This window comes from Larimichthys crocea, chromosome III (assembly GCF_000972845.2).
Source record: "Larimichthys crocea isolate SSNF chromosome III, L_crocea_2.0, whole genome shotgun sequence".
NCBI lineage: Eukaryota > Metazoa > Chordata > Actinopteri > Sciaenidae > Larimichthys > Larimichthys crocea.
Genome location: NC_040013.1, coordinates 37,669,842 through 37,694,959, shown reverse-complemented (window position 1 = coordinate 37,694,959; position 25,118 = coordinate 37,669,842). Strand labels below are relative to the sequence as shown.

Below are 25,118 nucleotides of genomic sequence, written 5' to 3'. Positions count from 1 at the left end.
ATCCGTTCAATCCCAAGCGCCAAAGCCAGAGAGCTGGAAAACGTGGTGAAAGCAAGGGTGGGAAGCTCTGATTGTACATGCAGAGTGGTAATTACACCTAAATTGAGGGCACATGGTAATCTATGTTAGGTCATCTCCAATTCCACTTACATTTCCACATTTTGCACTAATTAAAACTGTAAATAATCAGAGCCTGAGTGAGGGAGAAAGTGTAAGTGTGTGTGTGTGTGTAGGCAGACACAATGTCTTTGAGATGAGCCACTGGAAATATCTTCCCATCACATTGCAGAAAAATTAAGTGCACACTCTTTGATTTTAACAAGACAGGAGAGCAGATAAAGTTTTTTTTTTTTTTGAAGTGAGTGGAAAAGAGAGTAGAAAAGTGCTTCCCAAGCAAAAACTGTTTGCAGATTGCAATGTGCGTTTAATTGAAAGGAACACTGGAGCAAAGTTACCGACTTGGAAAGATGGGTGACAAGAGGTTTTTGCTGCTTATAGTTGGTCCACCAGTTGGTCTATGAAACTGACAGAATTAAACTTTCAGGGCTGCCTCTCCCCCCTACGGCAAATTGAAGTGAGATGAGGAAAAGGGGGATTTGCTATTCTCAGAGCCTTTGCCCTTCGAGGTGGTGGAAGAGAACAGAATATGAATGGGAGAGAGAAGAAAACACTTCAGAAGATGAAAACAAGCCTTGAAAGGCAACTGGTGCAATATAACCAACTCTGGCATAAATACTGGATGAACGCCAATAAAGAATGCAGGGTAGATGTCAAAAGGAGTCGGGCACGCAGACACCAGAGTCACCTGCTTTTCACAAAACACACTCTTAGCCCAGGGTTATCTGTAGCCCTGGGCTGATTTGGCCCTGGGCTAACAAGAAATAAAAGACCAAGCGTCAATTTGTTAACTGTAAACAAAAGTTGGACACACTGCTGGAGACTTCCCCATTGCATTAGTAACTTAAACAGTTATTTGTTTAAAAAGTATGATAATCATGACAAGGATTTAAGCATTGTTCTTTAACTCTGACTTTTGCAATTAAAAAGGAACAGAGAGCAGCAAAACACCAAACATATCTCTGCTCCACTTAAAGTACCCAAAACCTTTGAGATTGCTAAACTTAACTTTCTTCAGTCAGTTAACAACCCAGATTTTGAACTTTTTGGTTTAATACTGTATAATATGCAGACAGGAGAGACAAAAAAAAACAGAGCAACATTAGCTGAATTACTACTAATACTGTTGTTGTTTTTTTTTGAAGGCATGTAACCATCTACAGAGCTGGATATGGTCGTGACATAGAGAAAAGACCCTCCAGCATGGAACTGAAACCACAACTACGACAAGAAGGAGGGAAGGGAAGAAAGAAAAAATATATGTGGGGGTGCACGACAAAGAAGAAAGGCAGAGGGCGAGCGAAAGACCACACAGAAACATCCTGCAGCAATTCAATTATTCAATTTTGCAGGAGGAGAAAAAGAGGGCAGACCAGAGTGAGTGAAAGGCTCATCCTCATCTGTGATTGATTAGGAGAGACAGAGACAGGATCCTTGTACTGAAAAAGCCAAGAGAGGAGAGGAGAGGAGAGGAGAGGAGAGGAGAGGAGAGGAGAGGAGAGGCTTTCACTATACTGTCCCATGACGGTGCGATTTATAGCACACTAAAAACCAGTAAGGCCATCTCAATGCCATTTCCTGGCTTGGTTCATGTAGAGAACAATGGTCCCAGAAGCATTCACGCATTCATTTTCATGCACCTTTCAGAAAAGCCTTTTTCCACGCTGCTTCAAACCCTTTTAGTTGGTCTATAAACAGCTGACCCAGAGTGAAATAAGATAAGTACAAATGGTTGAGTCACCTTTTAAATTCTTCATATGTAATACAATATTTAGAATTATTACATTAATGTAGCCTGTAGAGTTTGAGATCCATGGCGAAATGAGTATAAAAGCAAAATATCAAAAACATGTTTTAGTGTTACACATTTGTATATTTTCATATCCAGGCAAACTCATTCTGAGACTGTACCTCCAACCGCTTTCCCCCAAAGCAACAAAATCAGTTTCTTTTTCTGAGAAGTTGGAAGGAGAGAGCCTTAGGTAGTCTTTCAAGCTGTCAGTGAGAATGAATGGCCTCTGTGGAAAAATGTAAGTGTTTCTGGGTCGTCTTAATTCCTGGCAAACTTAATGACAATTTTAGGCCAAGCAACCAGAGCGCCTAGACATAACAATTCCCATACAAGCTCAGCCCATTTCTCTCCGCCCTAATGACAGGAAGCTAAAATAACTGCGACGATCTCACATCTGAAAAATGACTGTCTGAAATTGATACTGCTGTGCTGAAATGTTATCAGCAGCAATATTAATCTCTCACCTAGTGGTAATCGCTAATTTCATATGCTGTTAAGTTGATGAATGGGGCTTTAACAAACTGAGCTATTGTTAACAACTTATAGCAGACTAATTAATCAAGGTCATGATTACTCATGGACTGCAAAGAAATATTAGCAGGGAAACGTGCAAAAGCATTAATAAGAAAAGGAAGATCTAAATAAAAGGAGTGAGAAACAGACATGCCAAATTACTATGTATGTCCTCTTTCTCTATCAGAACCCAATACTAATAGACAAATGTAGTAGTAAAAAAAAAACAAGAAGAAGAAGAAGATGTGGTTGGAGAAATTCACAACTCAGCATTAGACCTAACAAGCTCTGCCTTAAAAAAAAAGAAAGAAGAGAGAGCAGCTGGCAGGATGTTTAGAGAAATAGGAAAACAGTGACATCTAGTGGTGATTTAAGGTGGTCTGTCTTTTTCCATACTTGCTCTTAATATTAAAATAAATCTTATTTGGGGGGAGCAAGGTCATGCCTTGCCATAAAACCAGCTGTCAGCAAACATATGTACATATCCTCATATCTGCATTTAGATAAACATTGTGTGTGTGTATAAAAGCATTAATGAGTTACAGTAGTTTCCAAAAATATGCAAATTTCTGCACTTTGAGCTAAATTCATATTATGTAATAGTAATATGATAGCGTTGCAACATCATTTTCATAATTATTACTATTACTGAGTTTTTCATCGAGGATTTATCTTTTAAGTTTATATCATGCTCTTGAGTTTCTGTATTTACAAGACACTGTGTCCACCAAAATAAACAAACTATGATAATGATGAGGAGTTTCTTGTGGCAGTTGAATTCATTTGTCTGTCAAAACAAAAGTGAGTAAGAAGAAGAGGAACAGAGCGACCAGTTCTCGAAGATAGCTGAGTCAGAAAGGTTAAGCAGAAGGGGAATACATGAATAAATCTGTGTAGTAATGTATTTGTTGCCTGGCAAACCTTCAAGCTGGTGGTATGTTTATTGGAAAAACTTGAATTCAAACATCGCAGTAACCAACATCGGGGAAAAAATGCAAACGACACGGCCACAGTGCTCCAACAGTACTCTTATAACCACAGACGCATATGGAGAGCCTATATGAGATGAACGCACACTTGAAGATTTTCACATTGCCAACACGGATATTTGGGCTCCTGTACAAGCGGAAAACCTGAAGCAAGAAGGAGAGGAAGGCACAAATATTAGACCAGACATGCTGGACTTACCAGTTTGTTCTCTTGCAAGTAAAGTCTCTGCAGTTTACGGCATCCTCTAGCAAAGGCCACCATGCCTTCATCTGTGATACTGTAGCACTGACCCAAGTGGATGTCTTTCAGCTCACTGCAGTGCTCCCCCAGCTAAAGGAGAAATTATTGAGAATATTTAAGATGGAAGTGAAAATCTTTAACTGAATCATTTTAACTTCACTTTTCACTTGGAAATAAAAAGGAAAAAATGAGACATGTTATGCAAAGATCTATACACTGAAATGGCTCTTAATGCCTTACCTTCTTTAGTGCTTCATCTGTTAGCTTGTCCTGGTTGCCCACATGCACCTTCACCAGCAGAGGGCAGTGTGTAGCCAAGGCAGACAGGGACATATCACCAAGCTGCTTGCAGCGGTATGCTGTATACTTCTGCAGGCCTGGACAATGTGAGGCCAAAGAGGACACACCATGGTCATGGACCCCTCTGCAATCCGAGATGTTAATCTCTGTCACATTCTGCCTCCGTGTGGCTATTTTCACCAGGAGATCATCGTTAACCTGGGGAACAGGGTGAGGTCAAAGTCAATAGAAATTCTTAAAAAGTCAAAAATTTGATGTGAAGCAGTTATCGGTCACGCTGGCAAGACACTAAGAAAGCCCCATTGTGTAACATTTCTCCTATAAAATAACAGATTTTAAATCATTTTGATGCTACAGTGACATTTTATCAGGTAGATTGTGCCTGTTATTTCCACTCTACCCATACATCTGTAAATATGTAACCATGTGCTCACCAGAAGTGCATAATGCCACCAATTATTCAACTTATTTTAGTGAAACTCTGTATTAACTCTCAGATTTACAGACTTTTCTAAAGTAAACTGCATGAACTATAGCTGCTGTTAGCAAGGCAGAGCACTGGAGGAATATTCATGTTTTTTATTCATGGGGTGCAGACGGAGAACAGAGCCAGTATTGTTCCAGAGTTGGAGCTACGCAAGTGAGCAATGTAACCTAGCTCAGCAGCTTCTATGCACATAATGTCAAAAACGAAGAGGATGTTGACAGAGGACGCTAAGAAGAGAAAAGGATGGAGTGACCAAGTAAGAAGATGCCAGACAAGAGTAAATCCCAGACTGTCGCTGGCGAAAGCTTGGACTACTAAGTAATATTAGCTGGCTGCTCTGTCTTGTGTTGTTGCACTTGACTGATGTTTGTCTGTTAGCAAAAGCAACCCGCTAGTGTTTGATCAAAATATAAATATATAATAAAATCATAACAAAAACACATGTACAGCTGTCCGTAGTTACGACAGTGGTATTGCACTCTGAAATGTCACTTTAACTAAATGTCTCTAATGACATTAAGAATAATTCCCAAAGAGTCTTAGTCAAAAACTGCTTACTTGTTGTAGGCCACTGAGGTCGATTTGCTTCCAGAACTGGAAGTCCAAGCAGAGATCCCTCCAGTACTTACACACCAGAGAGGCACACAGGCAGCGCTCCTTCACTGTCAAGTGGGAGAGCACCTGCAAGGAGGCAAGAGAAGATATGATGCACAAAGACAAAACATGTTTCCAGTCTAGTAAAAAGCTGTTCAACAACAACAGATGTTCCTGTAGCTTAAAAAAAACAAAAAACACAGCAGGTTTCCTATCAATATCATGTTCTGGCTCAGGATTTTAATACAAAACAATCAATGAAAAAACATCCATAATTGTAAAAAAAAAGTGTTGAAGTCTGACCTTAAGAAGGATGGAGGAAGGCAGGTGGTTGATACTTAAGTGGTCAGCAGCGTCAGAACTTCTTGCTTGGCAGTCGTCATAATGATGCAGGCAGCAGGGGGATGAGTCTGAACTGTGGGGCAAATCTGCATGAAGACCCAACCCGCAGCAACCATCAGCAGGTGAGGAGGAAGAGGAGGAGGCAGAGGAAGAAGAAGTGGAGGAGGAGGGAAGTGGACAGAGGGGAAGGTGGCAATGGCCGGTTTCAGAGTTCGAGGCAGCCTCTCCCCCACCTCCACCCACTCCTCTGTTCTCCAGCCCTCCGTCGGGGGCAGCGAAGGTGCAGCGCGGCTGCTTACATGGGGTGCACCTCTGCACCTCTGAGCACTTCCTCTTACACACCTGCACCCAGAAACAATGCACAGATCAGCCAGATGGATCCTCATTTTCTACAGCTGCAGAGTTAGAGAATTTTACACCAGCCACCTTATTAAACATCACATCAAAACAACACCCCTGACCTTGGATCTTCAACGAGAATAAAATAGAACAAGTAAAGAGTAAAAATAACTCTTGCTTTGAGTGTGACTTCCGCAACTCTGTTATTACATCTTGAGAACACAGAAAACCTATTGTGTAATGTTGAGCTTTAAAGCACTTGAGCTTTGTTACATGTAGTCTTCAGAGAACTTTGGACACTACATGTATTGTCTACTTTACACCTTCTGCCTATTTACAGGATAAGTCTGTACTGCATACTGAGATACTAGTTTATATGATATTGTTATTATGCTATTTTTTTAGTTTTTTAGGAATTATCTATTCATTGAAGAGTCATGTGTTCCCATAAACAATTTTGTGTTAATTTCAAGCAATTTACATACATTTTTGTATTGCATGTTCTTATAAACAGATTGTGCTTGTTCAGTTAAGGTCAGTGCAAAGGCAATTCCGAGATTTCTTTCCAAATACATTAAAGATGTTGGAGAATAGTTGCTGAAAACATGTGAAAAGCCTTTGAACTATATATTACTGAAATGTGGAGTTAGAGGTTAAAAGAGTTTTCAGTCCAGGATTCTGTGGGCGGTCCTTAAAGGGCGGCTCGATGACACGCTGAGGTCACCCTGAGCATACCCCTGCATCCCTAGCAGAGAGAGTAATCAGTCCCGCTCAGAGTGTTTCAAAGTTAGTCATGTCATTTTATGAACTTATCTGACACGTTTCAGTCACTTCTAATACTGCTCATTTTTACCTGATTTTGATCCCTAATTTTATAAACTTGTCAATGTTTTCATTCATAATTATTCAAATTTGTCTGGGTGGTTAATCACACTTTCTTCTTTGGACTAACAAACTCAGAACACATATTTATTCTTACTTTACGCAGACATGAAGGTTTTGTTCAAACACATTTTAGTCAGCTTATAGTTTTTAACCTTTAATCTTTTAGGGGTAATGAGAACTATTATACCTAGCCTTTCTAAGAGATCCTCCCACATTAACCTGGTGATGGACCGATTGTTCTGGTAAAATAACTAAACTATATCCCACGGCTACATATTAGTAAACTTATAAAGTTAAGACAGTCATATTAACCATTAGCATCACTGCTAATTCATAGATGCTTAGGCCATCTGTACAGATTTAGGTCCATGCTGTATCTTCACCAACTACAATGTTTGGTATTGTTGATGCAACACCAGCTCCTTACCATCTCAGTGTAGTCGCTGGTGCAGCCAGGCACAGGTACAGGTATGGGCACGGTCACAGACACCCCAGCGGTTCTGAACAGCGCCGGTGGTGGAATCAGTTTTGCAGGAACAGCTGATAAAAGGCTCCTCCCTTGGCCCTCCCAGATAGCCAACTCCCGTGGTGACAACAGGAACTTGGAGCAGTCCTCAGGAGATGCAAGTGTTGCGTATCGCTCAGCGAGCTTTGAGGCAGCGGCTGCTCCGATGCCAACTCCACCCACACCAGGGACACTTATTCCGGTGATGCTGTTGTGGCGGCACACGCTGCCGTTGACCCCAGCCTCCAAGTGGTCGCTGTCGTCGTCAAGACCGGTGCTGTTGCTGTGGACAATGAAGCAGAGCATGCAGGGCAGCTGCAGGAAACAATTCCTCTTCTTCTTCTTCCTGTGATGCAACTTGCGTGTCCTCTTCTTCAGGCGGTAACCATTTTTCGAGAGAAGATGGCCCATATAGATGATTCAAGGAAACTCTAGAACAACAAGAGTCAATTCATTATTATTATTATTCGTTATTCAGAAACAGACCTTGAAGGTCAAGGGTGTCAATACAAACAATTTGTTACCAATACCAAAACAATACTCAATATTTTACCTTTAAGCTCTTTTCTTTTTAGTTTAACAAAACAAGTAAAAGGTCTCAAACAGAGCAGAGTTACCACAGAAGAACTTTGCAGAAATAAACGGAAAGGAATATTTAAACTTAAGGCCTGATAAAGCATTTTATTAACTTTTCAGTACTTGACAACACTAAAGGTAAGTAAGGTGGTGGAGAAAATAAATCTACCTTTTCACAATCATGTTCTAGTACAACTATTTTACATTCCAGCAAAACCAACATTTTAAAGTGAATGTTGCTTTATAAGTAGAGACATCCATCAGCAAAGAAAAGGGAACAGCCAAATTCCCCAGCAAACAATATCCTCTAGAATATGGTAAATGTACTTATGTGGCACCTTTCTAGTCTTCCGACCACTCAACACATCACATTCTTACACACTTTCATACACCGACGGCTGTGGCTGCCCTGTAAATCAGAAAGGAACTGATCACTCACACACATTCACACAGCGATGGCACGGCTTTCAGGAGCAGTTTGGGGTTTAGTGTCTTGCCCACTGACACTTAGAAATGCACTGATCTCCTGATAAGTGGACGACCCACTTTACCTCACTTCAGCCACAGCAACCTAAAAAAAAAATGTATACAAACACACAAATATCTCCCTTCGTATTCATGAAACAAAGCATATTTTCTCTTTGTGTCGCCCTGCACAGAGACATTTTGCAGAGCTGAAGAGATAGTACTACCAGAGACCCTGTAACTTCAGAGGGTACCACCTTGACTTGCCCGACAGCTCAGACAGCTGAAGCCTCATATGATCTTCAGCTAAACGTCAGAATGCATTTTTGAGCAAAGACCGTAAATATCGTCCTCCATCACCTATTGGCATGAGATAGAAATCCACTGACAACCAGTGTGGAACAATCAGAGCAAACAATAACATAATGACACATAACAATGAGCCTAGTATTAAGGTAGATCTGAAAAAATAAAGTCAAGGACGATTCATGACAGATCTATATATACTGAACAGCTGGGAACACACATTATGCTGAAAATAGACGCCGGCAGTGTCATTACACTCTTCTCATCGTGTAGTACACATTACTAGAGTGGCAATGAAATGTAATAAAAAGCATTTATATATTTAAGTGGAGAGTCTAACCCTGCATGTGGAGCACACACACACACAAAAGGAGCAACGAGCCTCACAGCATAGTAGTAGTATAGTACTACTATAGCGTAGTCCAGCCAAGAAAGCAGCAACGATGCAAGCAACGAATGAAAAGATGTAAACAGTGAACAGGTGGCCATTTGTTCAGCGCACACACACACATACACATACAAAGCAAGCCTAACGTGATGGTTTGGTTTAGCGACAGCTTTGTGTCTAATGTTTGCTCCACACATTCACGTCGTTCCTTTAGAGAGAGAGAGAGAGGAAAAGAAAAAGACACGGCTCCAGGTCTAACCCAGTCCAGCTTTCTGACAGGCTAGCCCTGCTCCTCCATCACTGGATGCTAAGTTAGCTGCAGGAGACAACATGAAAACATCTCTCACCACTTCACACGGTGCTCCCACACACCGCACGCTGCTCGCATAATACTGCTATGCTTGCACGGTCAAGAGGAGCGCTGACAAGTCCCGACAGGAAAGACACGGACACACAAAAAAAAAACAGAAAAAGCCTGCTAGTGAAACCAGCGTAGTGTTTGTCCAAACAGAGGCAGCTCCGGCTCTGCTGCTGCTCTTCAGCTGAGGACAACACTTCCGCACCGAGAGGGTAGCGGTAAGGAAGCCGAGCAGGGCGATTCGTAATTCGTCACCGGGGGAGATGTTTGGAAGAAAGTAGGTGAAAGTAGCAATGGCACATAGTGTAGAAATGCACAGCTACAAGTAAAATCATATAAGTATTGGCGTTAAAATATGCAAAGCTAGCAAATGTGCATTAATGAGAATGACCCGTTTTCTAGAAGTCAGTTCAGTTTTCAGGTTTATTTGTCATGTACAAGTTATCACAGGGTCAACAATACAACGAAATGTGTTGGACGAGAAGAACCGGTCAGCTCAGCAGTGAGAGCACTAGCTGCAGTGACAGCACTAAATATGAAGGGGGAAGTATAGAAGTAGAATACAATATAATAAAAAATATAAAAAAAAAAAATATATATATATATATATAATCCTAAAAAAATATTTAAAATAGAATATGCAAAATATGTATACATGTACTATACACTTTACAATCATAAACAGGTTGTGTCAAGTATGAGTATTGGTATCACTGTATAAGTATATTTAAACATGCTATATAAATAGGACATACTACACTATGTAAAATATTGAGAGTGAGAGTAAAGTGACAAGTGTATTGCACACAGTCCTGGTTGATTGCATTTTTGCAGACAGAGTAAAGTAACGGATGCTTTGCAGAAGTATTGCACAAAAAAAGTCCTAGTACAGTAGCAGTCATGGTTGGTGGTGCATATTTTGCAGCAGTCATGTTTACTGAACACAAATCGCATGCCAATGTTGTATATAATTCACTGGATTAGCAAAAAGTTTAAGAATTTCTTAATTGCCATGTTTTAAAAATGCAATCAAGCAATTGTGGACAATGTTAACTTCGCCGTCCACTTCATTAGGGAAACATGTACAGTCTAGTGTCAACCAATACAACAACTCTACAATAAATTCATTTACGTACATGAGAGGGCCCTAATATTAGAAATAACTTTCATTATATAATACTCACTATGACCTCAATAATTAATATAAAGTAGAAGTATAATTCATGGCAGAGCTGTTGTATTGGATCACGTTAGATTTTACAGGTGTAACATAGTCTGGGTTGATTATATTTACTTGATTTTTGTAATCTGATGAAGTAATCCTAATTACATGTAATCAGTTACAACCCAACACTGCAGAACCACATGTACAGCCTGCTGCGTTCAGTTTCTCTTTTGCATTAAATTAAATGGTTTTTTTTAAAACAGCTCTATTAACTATTATTATTAGACCTATGGAATAAAATAAAAATGTTCTTCCATTCTCACTCTCTCTCACACACACACACACAGAGGACATATGGGCGTGAATTTCCAGCCACCAGCACCACTCCACCCTGAACGCACCCTCCCAAAATAGCAGTGCGACTTCAGGAAGCCCCAGGAAAAAAAAAAAATGGCTGAAGAGTTTTCACCGATAACTCGGCAAGTCACTAAAGAAAATCGAGAAATCGGAACCTCTTCTGTCGACATTCCTCTTGAAGACGTCGAGGATTGTATAATATACGACCGGCATGGAGTCTCTATTCCCTTCAAGAAATTACATCAAGACAGGAAATCGGTGATAATTTTCGTGCGGGTAGGGGGAAAACTTTGTTTGGCTTGATCTTGCTGATGAGTCATAGGCTATCCTGCCTGAAGTTGCACTCGTAAAATCTCAAATAAAGTAGATTGGGCCTCCAAAGATGTTTCTGTTAAAGGCATCAAATCAGGTAACAGGTGAGCTTCAGCCTTGCTGGACAGATGCCCCAACAACTTCCCATGCTATGATGGATTTGGAAGAATTGAGAGAGATCATGTCCATAGGTGAAGACAGAGGGTTAAACGTTATACTGAGTTTTTTAAAAAGTAGCCTATGAACATATTATATGTGTATATACTGTGTGTGTGTGTGTCCCTACAGAATTTCCTGTGCTATAGCTGTAAAGAATATGTGGAAGACTTGAGCAAAATACCTAAAAAAGCCCTGGAGGTAAGTCCAGATTTATGACTATGAATGAACAAAAGGCAGCATAGTTCAGATTTGCAGTGGTGGAATGTAAACTCATGGCATTTATTCAAGTATCGTATAGTATGTTTTTCTATTTTAGCTTTCATACCATTCTGTCTCTTACTCCTGAAACTTAATAAAAATCTGTTTGTTTTTTTAAACTTGGATTAGCTGTAAAATGCATTGTCACAAATCTGAAAACAGGGCTTGATAACAGTTGACTTTTTAGAGATATGAGCTTCTCCCAGGACAGCAATGATGTTATAAATGATGTGTGATGATATGCAATGATCATACAGTACATGACGAGTTGCTGTAGATAAATCTAGTCAGCAGTATATAAAGCAGTTAAATTAGCTCAACAAATTTGACATGCAAATCAGAGATAATATTCTAGTGATTTGTTGGATAGCTGTAAATTTGGTGGATATGTCATGTGTTGCTGCAGGATGCTGACGTTAGACTGGTTGTGATTGGTCAGTCTGCTCACCATCATATAGAGGTAATAATTATTTTGCTTTATATATTTTCCCATATGCATAATGTCAGTCTGCCACACATGTTCCCATTATGCTGATGTGTTTTCCATCTCATCTAGCCATTCTGCTCACTGACGGGCTATCCCTATGAAATGTATGTGGACCCGGAGAGGTGCATTTATCAAAAGCTTGGGATGAAGACAGAGGAAAGATTTACAGACTCAGGTAAAGCAATAACAGTATGATATGATAAAGCCAGCAGATTATGGGATGGTAATTCATGAATAATTGCATTGTGTCTGTATGTTTGTGTGTACTTAGCCCACCCTAGTCCCCATGTGAAGTCTGGTATGTTTATGGGACAAATGAAGAGTATATGGAGGGCCATGACTAGCCCTGTATTTGACTTCCAGGGTGACCTACATCAGCAAGGTGGAGCCATTATTGCAGGACCAGGTAAGATTTCTCCTTCTTTCTCTAAATGCTCTTCTCTGTACATCTTTGTACATGCCCAGTTTTTATATCTATCTGTATCCACTGTGTCAGACTGTATCTTTTCCCTTTTGCTCGCGCACACAGGCTCTCAAGTTCATTTTTCCCATTTTGACACAAACCGCCTGGACCACATGCCCATTAACTGGCTCCTGCAGCTCGCCGGAGTTCAACAGACTCTGGACTTCAGTGATAGGCCAAAGATCATCCATGTGTAACTAGCTGGCCACCTGAGAGTGCTTTGCCCCACATCACCGTGATTATTCTGCAGAAATGCACATGCTTGTACGTTTGTTTGTGGCCTACATTTATTTGTACAGTCTGTAGTCTGAAAGCAGGCGTGATTTGTAGCTGAGGGTGTAAGGGTGGTATGATTGTATTACCTTTTTTTTTGGTGTTTCATTTTCTACCTTTTCTATCAGAGTCATCACGTCTTATTCTGTATATATCTGCTCCAATACTTGTAATAAGATGGTTAATATTTATGAACACTTCATAACATGTTGCACTGATGTTAGCAGGGTCTTCTTTTTATGTGCACACCTCATATCGACACTGTTTATTCTATGAAAAATAAAGTTATGTTGCTATTTCTTGGCTGCATTTGTCTACTCACATACACTCAAATCAGTGTCATATCCAGATGGGATCTGGGATCTTCAGCAACCCAGAACAACATCTCCAACATGTTATCTGTATACAGCTGCTGCAATTGAACAGTGAAGGGTGGGCACTGGACATCTAATCCTGATACGTCACATGCAGGGGATTCAGAAAGCAGAAAACCTGCCCCTGCTCATAGACGTCACCACCACCAGAGAGGCAAGAGCAGGCAACTGTACCTCGGTTGACACATATACAACACACATACGCAGACACCGACCAGCAGCAGCAGCAGCAGCAGCAGTGCAGGAGCAAGACATGCCATAATAATAACACAGCAACCAAAAGCCACTGCACTGTGAAGCGGAGGAGGTCTTGTAGCAGCTGCCCCGGGAATGTCCACCGTGCAAACCCTGAGGAGAAAATGAAGCGCAAGAGCGAGAGGAGACGAGCCGAGTCGAGGAAAAAGCGCTGTGCAGCTCACAACAGCTCAGAGGCGGCGCCAAACTCTGATATTTACATTGAGATAACAGGTAAGTGGGTCTGCAGAATGAACCCTGTCAACTTTAGGACTAGTTGGCAATTATGTGCAGACTCACACGGCTGAGTGCGCATGTACAGCGCTGCGTTTTAAATGACATGGGTGTGTGAAAGTATTTGATTTTTTTTTTCTTCCCCCCCTTTCTTCAGCTATTGACCTAATATGGCGACACCGTCTGTCCTTTTATCGTCAATGCACTGGGTTTGCGTCGACTTAACCCCGCAGCCTGTGCACAAAATACGCAATATTAGCAATGCAGTTTTTGCACTGGTGTTATAAAAGAGCAATGAATTACACCAGAGTGTCGCTTTGTCTGCACCTGCATCATGTTTTATGGACTGCGTGTGAGTTATACATGTATATAAAGAGGTGGAGTGGTGTATTGTTATCATATATATCACTGTCAGTCTCCTCCTGTGTTCTTATTCACATCTTTGATGGGGTTTTCCTGGTTCCCGTGCATCCCTGCGCAGATCAAATCTGAGAGAGGGAGGTTCGTGGAAGTGGAAATCACGAATTGAATTGGCTGAGGGATCGTCCTAGCAACCGCTTGGGCAACCTTCCCGGGGCCTATCATGTGTCTTATGTGGAGAACTTTAAACTGGGATGGGTGGAGCAAAGCCTGACTGACAGGACCTCCGTCCAATCAGCTACCGCCCTGCACTTCTCGCAGCCAATAGCGTTCCCGCGGAACATCGTAGGGGAGGGGTCGGGTGGAGATCATTTTTAGCAGAGTGCGCACTTGCACACGAAACTCTCCTTCGCTCTTCGACTGGAAACTTAACTGTCCCGAAGAGAGGAGAAGAGAGAAAAAGAAAAACACGCACAAAAGCGTTTCTCGTGTGACTTTAAAGTTTTAAGTTGGCGCTTTTAACTTTTTTGACCTCCGCGCGCGTTTATTAGTTAGTTGTACGCAGCATGCGCAAGTCCTCGTGAAGAAATTCAACCGCGTACATTTCTCTGCAAAAAAAAAAAAAACACGTCATGTTCAAAACTGTGAGCAAGATGACCTCGGACGAAGTTTCGTCGAGATGCATTGAGTTTATCAAGGGTAAGTAGCTAGACAAGGAAGGGAGTATGCTGTGGGTAAAGATGATTTGATTTGGGATTGGAAATGAGAGACAACAGAAGTGTGTGTGTGTGTGTGTGTGTGTGTGTGTGTGTGTGTGTGTGCATGACAAAAGCAACTAACTGCCTCTTCATTTTGTCGCCCTGCCCCTCCTCCCTCCTCCAGATCAACTTTATTTCGCCATACTAAAGCAAAAGATCAAGAGCACAGCCGAACGACACTGTTTCTGCATAGATGAAGAGTTGGCATATGAGAAGTAAGTTATTACAGGTATCCCAAAATGCTGGTTGCATTTTAAAGGGGCCTACAGTGCAGTTTTTTTCAAAAAGTGAGTCCAGTTTGAATTGCAGAAGTTACACAACATATTCAGATGGGTCATTTTGTAGCTCAAATGTCACGTGAAGGTTGATAGTAATGCCCGATTTCCTTAATTTTTACTGTCAGGAAAAATCCAAGTGTCTACAGCATGATTTAAAAAATTAAAGCCAAATAAAAGCACATTACCACAGCCAAAGTTTCAGAGCTTGTCATAAGGGACATAGCTTCAATGATCGGTTGCTAGATTGGTATCAGGAAAAGACACGACTGACTATTTCTGCTTTTAGGAAGAAATCCACGTAACCCAGACAGGATTAAAAATTAAAGGCAACTAAAGACGCCATGCCACAGCCAAAGTTTCAGAGCTTGTAGTAGGAGGCACGGCTTCAATGGGCAGTTGTTAGGTTGTTAGAGGACATGACCTTTCACAGTCATTTTTGTGCCAGTGGTACGAGAAAAAAAAAGGACCCCTTGTCTTTGCAAGCATTTTGTCCTGTTCTGACTGACCCACCACATCATTAAATGCCTCCAAATATAGTTTTCACTCTGTCAGTGATTTTTCTGTTTCAGTCCGAGGCTAGCTGATTCCATCCAGTGAAGCTTCCCCAGAGACTGTAGCTGGTTGCATAAATAGCCACTGACACTCTCTTTCTTCTTCTGTCTCTGTCTCCTTCTCTCTCGCTGTCCCTCCCTCCCCCTCTTGCAGCTTCTATGCAGACTTTGGTCCCCTTAACCTGGCCATGTTTTATCGCTTCTGTTGCAAGCTGACAAAGAAGCTCAAGGTAAAGTAAACCGCTGCTCTTAATTGCACTTCCTGGAAGAAAAGGGTGGGGACGCAAAACAGCTCAATAAATATCTATTCATGCCTGCAGAAGTTAGGTAACATTAAGTCAGTTTATAGTTGTTGTTTTTTTAACATACCAATTAGCAATGCTTGTCAATTTTTACAGCTAAATTTATGTCCCCGTTTTGTGTCAGTTTGTGATTTGTGGGGATTTTGTCTAATTAGCATTTTGTCTAATCATTCACTCTGCCACCTAAGCAGCAACTTTGTACTGAAGTCTTTATTTCATTTGAGTTTAATTTCTTATCCATAAGGAATTTACATTTTTGTTTGAGTACCGTAATGTCTCCAATTAATATCGTATTTGTGAGTCAAATAAATCAAAGTATCACGTCAGTTCATACAGTTTATTATTGTCTTTGTGCAGTCCCTTACACTCTCAAGGAAGAAAATCATATTTTATACCTGTGGAGATCAGAAGAAACAAGTCAACGCTGCCTACCTAATTGGCTCATATGCAGTAAGTGGTGTACAAACACTTATGTTTCATTTGGCTTTTGAAATTATATTGCAATGTAATTGCTGATTGGGCATTCGTATTTTAAGGTAATGAATCTTAACATGATGCCTGAGGAGGCCTACAGTCTGCTGGTGTCGAGGAATTCAACATATATTCCATTCAGGTAACAATTTCGCTATTGCTGCATAGATTTATCATTGATACATTGATACATACTGGGCAGTATCAGTATCAACGTTGCCATTTATAATAGTCCTGTATCATATTTTGCTTATTGGAGACTGATTTGAAAGACAAACGGTCAAGTGTATAGGTTAAAATATTTATTCATATGTTATGTTTCAGAGATGCTTCGTTTGGAACCTGCATGTACAATCTGAACATCCTTGATTGCCTACGTGCCATTCACAAGGTACGTTTTTTAAGATTGATTAATTTATTTTTCTTTTTTGCTTGCTTGCTGTGTCATGCACCTAATGAAATTAACTCCCTCTCAACCATCTACAAGGCTCTGCAGTACGGCTGGCTCGACTTCTCCAACTTTGATGTGGAAGAATATGAGCACTACGAGAGAGCAGAAAATGGAGACTTAAACTGGATAATTCCAGGAAAGTTCCTTGCATTCAGTGGGCCTCATCCAAAAAGTAAAATAGAGAATGGTAAGTGAAATGTATCGCAGTTTTCTGATGTACCTATATGTAAAAAATAATAATTTTAACACCTTGTAAACAATGTTTTTTCTTTTACCCCAGGGTACCCATTGCACGCTCCTGAGGCCTACATCCCATACTTCAGAAATCATAACGTCACCGCTATCATCAGGCTCAATAAGAAGATGTATGATGCCAGGCGTTTCACAGAGTCTGGGTTTGAGCACCACGATCTGTTCTTTGTGGATGGGAGTACACCAAACGACTCCATCGTCAGGAAGTTCCTCAACATTTGTGAGAATGCAGAAGGAGCCATTGCTGTCCACTGCAAAGGTCAGATTTCTCACACAGCAAAAAATATTCTGGCTATACACACTTGGGGCCGCATACCCTCAATGTCCAGTTACTTGTAGAATTTACCTTACCCCCCTTTTCCCCCTTTTTAGCTGGTCTGGGGAGGACTGGTACTCTGATTGGCTGTTATATGATGAAACATTACCGGCTGACTGCTGCAGAAGCCATCGCCTGGATACGGATCTGCCGACCAGGGTCCATCATTGGGCCTCAGCAGAACTTTGTTGAAGAGTATGTGTTCACTAAAGCAGGATTTTCAAAATTTCACTGTTTTTGAAATGTCACGTATTTCTATATCATTTTATTTTGTGGGCCTTTTTCTTTCAGGAAGCAGAACAGTCTATGGGCAGAGGGAGATGTTTTCCAGGAGAAGATGCTAAATGAACGAGAGAATGGAAAGATGGCTGTGACCAGGATCCTGTCTGGAGTGGATGACATAACTATCAATGGAAGCAACAAGAACAGGGCACCCAAGAAAGAAGAAATGGAATTGGTGAGTTTTGAAATGACGCTCTTGCTTTCAGCTAGAGAAATTGCTAATTTAATTTTTTTAAACAGAAAACATTGTCTTCTGTCTGTTCATTACTTTTTGTTCATTTTACAGTATAATGATGAAGAGGAGAGGAATGGCCTCACACAGGGAGATAAACTGCGCGCCCTGAAGAGCAAGAGGCAGGCCAGATCGTCATCAGGTTCACTATCGTAAGTACCCAGGCAGCATGCAAGTCTCACCATGCATCATGCTGACGTGTTGTAGTACTGTAAAATGAGCAGTGCCTCTCTTTGTCAGTCACTTGGACCATTACACACATATAGTAGTTTTGCAAATCATAAGTAACTTATGATTTGAATAATTAGATTTCATAATGACCAGGAAGTGTGGATTTCTTTCTTACATTTATCTGGGTTTTTTTGTTTGTTTTTCATTTGATGAGCTTTCTCCTTTCCTCAGTGTTTATTCAGAGTAGCCAGCTTTCATTTCTGAAAATTTATATATAAGAGTTAAAGAACTAGGCAGCATCCATCTCCTCCTCCCTATCTGTAATATTTTAATAACTGTGTTTCTGTGTCCTCCTTCAGGTTCAGGTTTGATTAAATGTCATCACGTGCAGATCAAGTGCAATTTAAGTCATCCTATTTGCCTTTATAATCAGTGAGCGATGAGGATGAACAATAAGTCGAGGAAGCAGGTCAAATATTAAAAATAGAGTGAGTTGCTCTGTGGCTGGGTTGGAGTTATCTGATACACAATCAAAAAAAACTCTTTGTGGAGGGCTGGATTTAGAAAGGCACAAAAGATGTAGAAATTAAAGTTAAACATATAATCTATGAATTTGTTTTACTACACGGTTAATTAATCTGGTTGTGGGAACTATAAAGCCAAAATCAATATAGAGTTTGCTTGTCACTATGTAATCATGTCCTTGTGGTAATTTGGCCAATAGAAGACTTTGCAAACAAGCTCAGACAATTTACATTTTAGGCAACATTTTGAAAAAAAAGAAGACTGCAGGTATACATCCATAACACCTCATAAAGTAATGGAAATGTGGTGCAATAGATTTAAATGTTCAGAACAAATAAATTCAGCAGAAGGGAACAGAAGTAGCCACAATCACATATCAGTGTTGGATTATAAGTAAAGGCAGGAGAATGTTAGAAACAAAACTGACCTTGATCTATTTGAACTGATGTCAGGTCACCGGGGTGGTAAGCAAATGGACATGGGGTCACTGCAACCCAGAACTGATCCCTGATGTGGGAGCATGTAAATCAATATTTAAACTTTAAATAAGCAAAGTCTCTGTTTCTCTGTAAGTCTGTGCTGTGCAGCGATAGGACATTCTCACTGGCAGTTGTGAAATTTGAAACTGATTAATCTAGAGGAAAAAAAACAAACATGCATTGCATCAAACAGCATCACAATTATTTTAGTTGCCAATAAAAGTGTGGCAAAAGTCACCATGTAAACACGTCATTATGTCAAGTTTGATTTGGTTTCTAGTATTTCTGTGTGAAACAAGCATATGAGAAGAGCTGGACTAGTGTAATGTGACTAGCCTGCACTCTTTGCTTCCTTGTTGTTCCCGAAATAAAGTCTGCTTCATTTGTGCCCGTGTAAATCAAGCCGTGGGAGGTTGGGTTTCAGCATGGCTGAGGATGGTTGACTGGCCGCTGCCAATGTACCCATATGGCTTTGGCTTTTGTTGTCCCATGTCAGGCAGGTGGTAGTGTTCTGCTGCAACCTCATGGGTACGGTGTGGCCGATGTGTTGCCTGCCGTTGAAAAAATAGCAGAGAGAGGCAGAGAAAGAGTGGGGGAGAGGAAAAACAGAGAGAGGATGTGAGGTTTTGTATGATGGAGGTAAGTGCATGTCACTTCCTTTCTAGCTGACATCCTCTTCCTGTAGAAATGGTTGCTGTGCCAGTGAATGGTATGGCTGACTTGAAGTTTTTGTTTTGTTTTTTTCTTTCTTTCTCTGGATGACTATGGTGTGAAGTGGATATGCACTTAGTGGATGCAATACATTTACACGCCTTTTCATTATCTGCCTCTCATGGATACACTGAGCTGTTCTGCTTTGATATCGAGGCTTATCCAAGATATCCTCTGAGTTACAGTGACGCTCTGAAGTTGAGCCTGCTGTTAACAACAGCACCAATTATTCAACTAATCATGGTTTTATGGAAGATCTGGATTAGTTGAATTGAATGTTTTAGTGCTTGGCTTGCACTACTGACATGGCACTTTAAAAATGTTAGTATGGGAAACTTGTTCCTTGTTCTGATGTGCAGTAAGTACTTATTGATCGGTAACCTATTTAACTAGCCTGCTCAACCGCTTAACCGCTGTGTTTTTGGAAAATGACAACAGTATTTAAGAGTTAGAATGATCTTTGACTGACGTGTTTTTAATTAGAGGTTTTAAATGGTGTTGTTGGAATGGTAAATTCATCCTAATACAAAGGATATAAAACGACATTTGTAAGCTTCTGAGGAGACAATGAGATGAGAATGGGTACTTGTCATTCTCAGGAAAGAGTCGAGGCAGACGGGAGATTTGCTTGCACTTCAGGCCATATGCCTTATCGGCGTATGCGTTGCTGCACAAACACCTAACCTCCAGCTGAACGTCACCATCTGGCTCCACTGTTTGTTTTTATTATGTAATACTGAAGCGCATGTTAGATTCCAGTGACAATTTAGCACAACGATTTATATGAGAACTTTTCATCTTTTCTGCCTCTTTCATGCATGGCAACAGGCATGAAACCCTTGGACATGCACGCGTGGACATGCCTCTATGTTCGATCTGTGTGTGTCTAACATGTAATTAATGTTAGGCCGGGTTCATTGTCAATTGCCTGTTGTTTTTCCATTGCTTTTGTGACTGGATCAGTGCACACGTACCATTTGAGCTTTGTTCACTCCTTCAGGTTTCTGTCCCTGCCAGCTTCTTTTTAAATGGTCCGTTTTTTTTTGTTTTTTTTTGTGGAACAAAATGTGATTATAGATAACTCCAAACCAAAAACATGTCTACAAATGGTAAAACTATTAGAGCTCGACCGACACTGGCAGGCTGGTATCAGCCTGTAAAAATTGAATATCAGCCAGTAAATCATTATGTTTTTTTGTTTGTTTTTTTAACTCTTAAATATTGATATCAACTTCAAAACTCAGTGGTCGAGTTTTAAGTACATAGCAAACTGCTAACACATCAGAGCAAGTGAATAACAAAAACTTGCTGACTGGCACTGTTGGATGCACAGCTCTTTGAAAGGTATTTCATCTAATCCAGTCCCAGTGGAAAAGCAGAACATCAGAGGCTTTGTGTCCTGCCTGGGCGTCTCTTGTCTCTCCTTCCTTTTTTTCCCCTTTTTTTCTGTTTGCTCTTGTTGTTGGATTTGTCCTCCTTTCAGATGGCTGGTAGCCATGCTGCTCTCCTCCCTGTGTAGCCTTGCCCTGTGGTGGATTGTGTATGGCTTCCCTTCTTCCATCCTGCATTTCTGTATAGACGGGTTAGGATTTCAATGAGTTCTACCGCCCGTCAGCCCCCCAAAAACCTGTCCTGCCCCCCCTTCTGGAGCTCTAACTGAGAATGCTGTAAGTGAGACCCCAGTCTCTTTTTAATTCCCAAACCAAATCAGAAATTTATACAAAATCATCCTCTTGTATTCTTTCTGCAAGCACAGTAAACATAAAGCTGATGAGCCGAGCCAGTTTTTTTTTTTTTTTTTTTAATCTAAAACATTAGAGGCTCCTGCGTTGTCCTTGTTACCGTTTTCTATACATAATGATTTTGTCCCTGTGTTCCCATCATCCTGTCATTTTTAAACATCATGCTTTTGCTGGTTGTTGTGTTGACAGCAGTGCCAGCTGTTAAAAATAAACTCCACCAGAAAGTTAAGCCTTCTTAATGAAAATCATAACTTTGTGAAAAGACAAATCAAGTCCCTCCGAAGTTGTTTAGTGCCACCACGTGGCTTCTTCTGGTACTTGGCTTTACTAATCCTACCTGGGTGCTAAGGCTGCATTAATGATCTGTGCACAAGTCTAACATTATGAGATTTTTTTTTATTTTTTTTTAGAACTACCTCATCTCCATACAGTCTCTGCCTCCACTCTGTCCTGTCACCTTTTTCTTTCAGGTTTCTTAAAATATCAGGATTGATTGATATTTTTTTTTTTACCGTTGTTACTTGTTTTCACAGACAAGAGGAGAATAAGATTCACACCAGGTCATCATCACAGTCCCTAAGGTAAAGTTTATAGTTCACGCTCTCGTGTGTACTAGTGCTTTTACATTAAACATGACTCAGACTAGTTAATGACATTTTTTTTCCTCTGCAGCACGGTCATCCTGCAGGCCAGTGTTCAGGGCTGTAAGACCAGTGTCAACCCGTTGGCTCTGTCTGACCACTCAGACAGCAGGAAGAGGACCAGAACCTCGCTGCCTGCCAGCGGAATAGGAGGAAGGTCAGTGGCTGGATTTGACACTTTGACATTTGTTGACTCAATAATAGCCCAGATGTATCATACGGGAGAGCAGGACAAGGATAACCTTATCAAGGTAGACATCAGATGCCTTGAAATGAGATCAGTAGTAAGTAAGTAGGAAAATACATATTTAACCTTCTCTATAGATTACTATTAACTGAATATATTTATTAGGAAATGTAACAATAAGAATAGGGAAGGAACAATATTTTGACAAGTTATGTTAACTCAAAGTTCACAAGTTTGCTTTATCATTGAAAGTTCAGCTTGTTAATCAACAAATAGATTTTTCTCAGTTGTCCCCAAACGTTATAAAGCCTACCCTGAGTTAAGATTATTTTTGTCATGTTAACAAAACTGTAATATGGTACATTTAATTCTGTTTTGATATGTTTTTATGTGCAGTTGACACAGATGAAAAGCAACCAAGAGGCTATAGCCACCCATGAATCCTTGTGGAGTTAATTAACAGCTTCCCTTTTCTCTGCCAGCTCCCTGTGCCACACCAGACTTGTCAGGTCCCTAGGCAACTTGCATGTAGTGGCTGGCGACAGAGACCCAATGTGTTGTGAGCCATGTGGCAGCCATAGAGACACATCCAGTGCCACAGCCAACACAGGCACTCTCATCAACTTAAACATGGCACAGGTCCACCTGCAGGCAAGCTCCCTCAGACCCACTCTGAGCCATATGGAGACTTGGACTGCATTTGCACACAAACAGAAACTCAGTTTTTCAATCACTTTTCTGCAAACAGATGTTCTCTATGCTGTCCAAACAGGAAAAAGTCATGCTTAAAAGGCTTCTCCTCAGTTTTGGCAGCCATAGGATGAGCAGATCTGTTTAAAGATCATTTCATTGGTGCCTGTGTAAATCCAGTCAAAATCCAGAGGCTCCGCGATCTCCCTCTTTTTCCTCTTTAAGACAGTGGACCTATCATAATCACTTAATGAACTTAGGCTGGGATGCAACAACAAGGATTAAATGTTTAAACTCTAAAATCTAATTGTGGTTTTTCTACAAACACTTTCAATCTGATTTTTTTTAATGCAGTTAGGAATAAGTAAGATTCAATTTAGATCTTACTTTTTAGCATTTTGATCTGACCGTTAAGATGTTTAACATGTTTGGTGGGCATTGTATTTGAGAGAGTACATAAAGTATATAATTTTATTTTTTTTAAACCTACACACGTTTTCCATTTTAGGATTTATGCTGGCAGTGCAAGCCAACATGTTTGTTAAAGACATTAAATATATAGCAAGGACAGAATTGTTATCCAAAATTTTCCAGTCAAGATTTGTATTGTATTGTTAATCGGTTAAAGCTTTATCCCTTTCAATAAGTTACATCCAAATACTTCCACATAGTTGATTTCAAATATAGTTAACTAAGTGGTTGTTTGTAATCTAAAATTAAGCCATGATGGTGCAACCCAGCCACAGTTCTTATTTACTCAGATGTTGTACTAACACTATAGAACCAGAACTAACATTAAGTAAATCTGACCCTGCTTATGCACCACTGTCAGGTTTCCTGTTAAAACTCCAGTTGCCTCCGTCTCTTCGCTGCTTTCTTCTATAGCTTTCCTTGCATGTTCTTTTTAAGAACAGCGGTTTTGGAAGTATGACTGGCTATAGCTTCTCTGGACTCTGCTCACTGTGTCTTCTGCCTCTGGCCCACTCTGTATCCATGTCTGCATCCTTTACTGGTGCTGTAATATTTATATCTTTTCCTCCTTTTATATTTCTTACATGCAACAGACGCACTGTCTCCAGAGGACGTAAAGCTCGCAGCTCTTTGCAATCAATTCGATATTCCAGGCTATGGTACCTGTCTCTTCACTTTCTGTGCTATGTGTTCTCTATTTTTATATAGTATCAAACAAGCAGTCTCACAGACATGTCTGATTCATGTGCATAAACACTGCTTGCATGAATGAAATAAATGTTGACTAATTAGTGTAATGTAAAATGAAATCAACCCCTCTATTAATGCCAACTTTTTTTTCTTTCCTTTTATAGTCACTCCATTCCCAAAGCTAGAGCTCCGCTACTTCGGTGAGCCTGTGGATCTGGAAATTCTGAAGACTTTTACCATGAAATGAAAACACAACTGTACTCTTTTCAATAGGTTTTTTTTTTTTTTTAAAGTCTAAGAAAAAAGTTGGAACAAACTTTAAAGATGGGATATGTAAATCATTTATAAGTTGTTTTTGATTACAAGTTATTTTACCCATACGGCACTTTGGTTTTTATATTTTTAACACATAATCGTGAAACAAACTTCTCATTTTTGCCTAGTTGTTCCTACTTATTGAAGCATGTCGTAGTAAACGGATTGGACCTACAGATATCAGAATGGCATGTGAATCCACGTAACACATTTCCTCCAAAATGAGCACTGTGCAGTAGATATACCGGTTCATAATCATGGCAGAATCAGTTTGACTTTGGATGGATAGTTGGATCTGACCAGGAATACAAACCTACTGGTGGATGTAATAAAAACATGGTCTATTAGAATTTCATCACAAGATACAATACCATGCACATTTGTACTCAATATCTGGCTTGTCTATTCTAAATCATTACTTATGAAGCTTTTCAGCTCCTGTATTTCAAGATTGTAAATATGTCAACATTTGATATACTCAGTTTGTATTTTTTAAATATTTTGTACTATGTTTTTGAATCATGCTATGAAATGTCAATTGTCCTAATGGGGCTTTGTCTAACTCATGTTCATAATCCACTGAAGACATTTGCTTCAAGCGTATAGAATCAGACTTTTTAAATAAATTGTACTCAAAGTATCCTTCTGGCTCTGTCTTTGTCCCATATTCTTAATATACCAAGATTTTAAGACTGCATCAAGGCGTTTCTGAAGTGCATTAGTCCTTCAA

The 25,118-nt window shown here is 40.2% G+C and overlaps 3 protein-coding genes across 9 annotated transcripts in view; 2 read left to right on the top strand and 1 right to left on the bottom strand.

Annotated features, from left to right (window-relative positions):
• The window catches only part of fbxl17 (F-box and leucine-rich repeat protein 17), a 204,701-nt gene extending 195,258 nt beyond the window's left edge, over positions 1-9,443 (bottom strand). Inside the window, exons 1-6 of one of the 2 annotated variants that reach the window (XM_027277411.1) lie at positions 9,187-9,443; positions 7,027-7,535; positions 5,337-5,717; positions 4,998-5,120; positions 3,893-4,150; positions 3,611-3,742 (exon numbers count right to left, since the gene is read on the bottom strand). In XM_027277411.1, coding sequence (XP_027133212.1) covers positions 3,611-3,742; positions 3,893-4,150; positions 4,998-5,120; positions 5,337-5,717; positions 7,027-7,515 — 1,383 coding nt within the window. In that variant the 5' untranslated portion in view covers positions 7,516-7,535; positions 9,187-9,443. The remainder of the gene's footprint in view (positions 1-3,610; positions 3,743-3,892; positions 4,151-4,997; positions 5,121-5,336; positions 5,718-7,026; positions 7,536-9,186) is intronic. The other variant, XM_027277410.1, reaches the window with a different exon arrangement.
• Positions 9,444-10,737: 1,294 nt separating this feature from the next.
• prxl2c (peroxiredoxin like 2C) lies at positions 10,738-12,970 on the top strand. Its single transcript, XM_010733530.3, has 6 exons — positions 10,738-10,995; positions 11,320-11,388; positions 11,855-11,908; positions 12,005-12,110; positions 12,207-12,341; positions 12,465-12,970. The coding sequence occupies exons 1-6, from the start codon at positions 10,813-10,815 to the stop codon at positions 12,593-12,595; spliced, it is 678 nt and encodes a 225-aa protein (XP_010731832.2). The 5' UTR covers positions 10,738-10,812; the 3' UTR covers positions 12,596-12,970.
• Positions 12,971-13,161: 191 nt separating this feature from the next.
• cdc14b (cell division cycle 14B) lies at positions 13,162-25,028 on the top strand. 6 transcript variants are annotated; one of them, XM_010733532.3, is made up of 15 exons: positions 13,163-13,513; positions 14,756-14,846; positions 15,615-15,690; positions 16,120-16,212; positions 16,299-16,375; positions 16,558-16,624; positions 16,721-16,871; positions 16,965-17,195; positions 17,309-17,447; positions 17,544-17,709; positions 17,821-17,918; positions 21,928-21,975; positions 22,067-22,192; positions 22,705-22,873; positions 24,238-25,028. In XM_010733532.3, exons 1-15 carry the CDS (start codon positions 13,405-13,407, stop codon positions 24,256-24,258), a joined length of 1,662 nt encoding a protein of 553 aa, XP_010731834.1. In that variant the 5' UTR covers positions 13,163-13,404; the 3' UTR covers positions 24,259-25,028. The 6 variants fall into 6 exon arrangements, with proteins under 6 accessions (XP_010731838.1, XP_019123275.1, XP_010731834.1 ...); XM_010733534.3 differs by lacking the exon at positions 22,705-22,873 and adding an exon at positions 23,977-24,042 and having other exon boundaries at positions 13,405-13,513; XM_019267728.2 differs by lacking the exon at positions 13,163-13,513 and adding an exon at positions 14,225-14,572.
• Positions 25,029-25,118: the final 90 nt, after the last annotated feature.

What these genes read in the sequence shown, in the direction of transcription:
- prxl2c (XM_010733530.3), top strand. Translation starts at nt 10,813, where the DNA reads ATGGCTGAAGAGTTTTCACCGATAACTCGGCAAGTCACTAAAGAAAAT. An exon ending in TACCTAAAAAAGCCCTGGAG is followed by an intron (nt 11,389 to 11,854) that starts GTAAGTCCAGAT and finishes GTGTTGCTGCAG; the next exon opens with GATGCTGACGTTAGACTGGT. An exon ending in GGAAAGATTTACAGACTCAG is followed by an intron (nt 12,111 to 12,206) that starts GTAAAGCAATAA and finishes GTGTGTACTTAG; the next exon opens with CCCACCCTAGTCCCCATGTG.
- cdc14b (XM_010733532.3), top strand. Translation starts at nt 13,405, where the DNA reads ATGAAGCGCAAGAGCGAGAGGAGACGAGCCGAGTCGAGGAAAAAGCGC. An exon ending in GAAGAGTTGGCATATGAGAA is followed by an intron (nt 14,847 to 15,614) that starts GTAAGTTATTAC and finishes CCCCTCTTGCAG; the next exon opens with CTTCTATGCAGACTTTGGTC. An exon ending in GCCAGCGGAATAGGAGGAAG is followed by an intron (nt 22,193 to 22,704) that starts GTCAGTGGCTGG and finishes TTTCTCTGCCAG; the next exon opens with CTCCCTGTGCCACACCAGAC.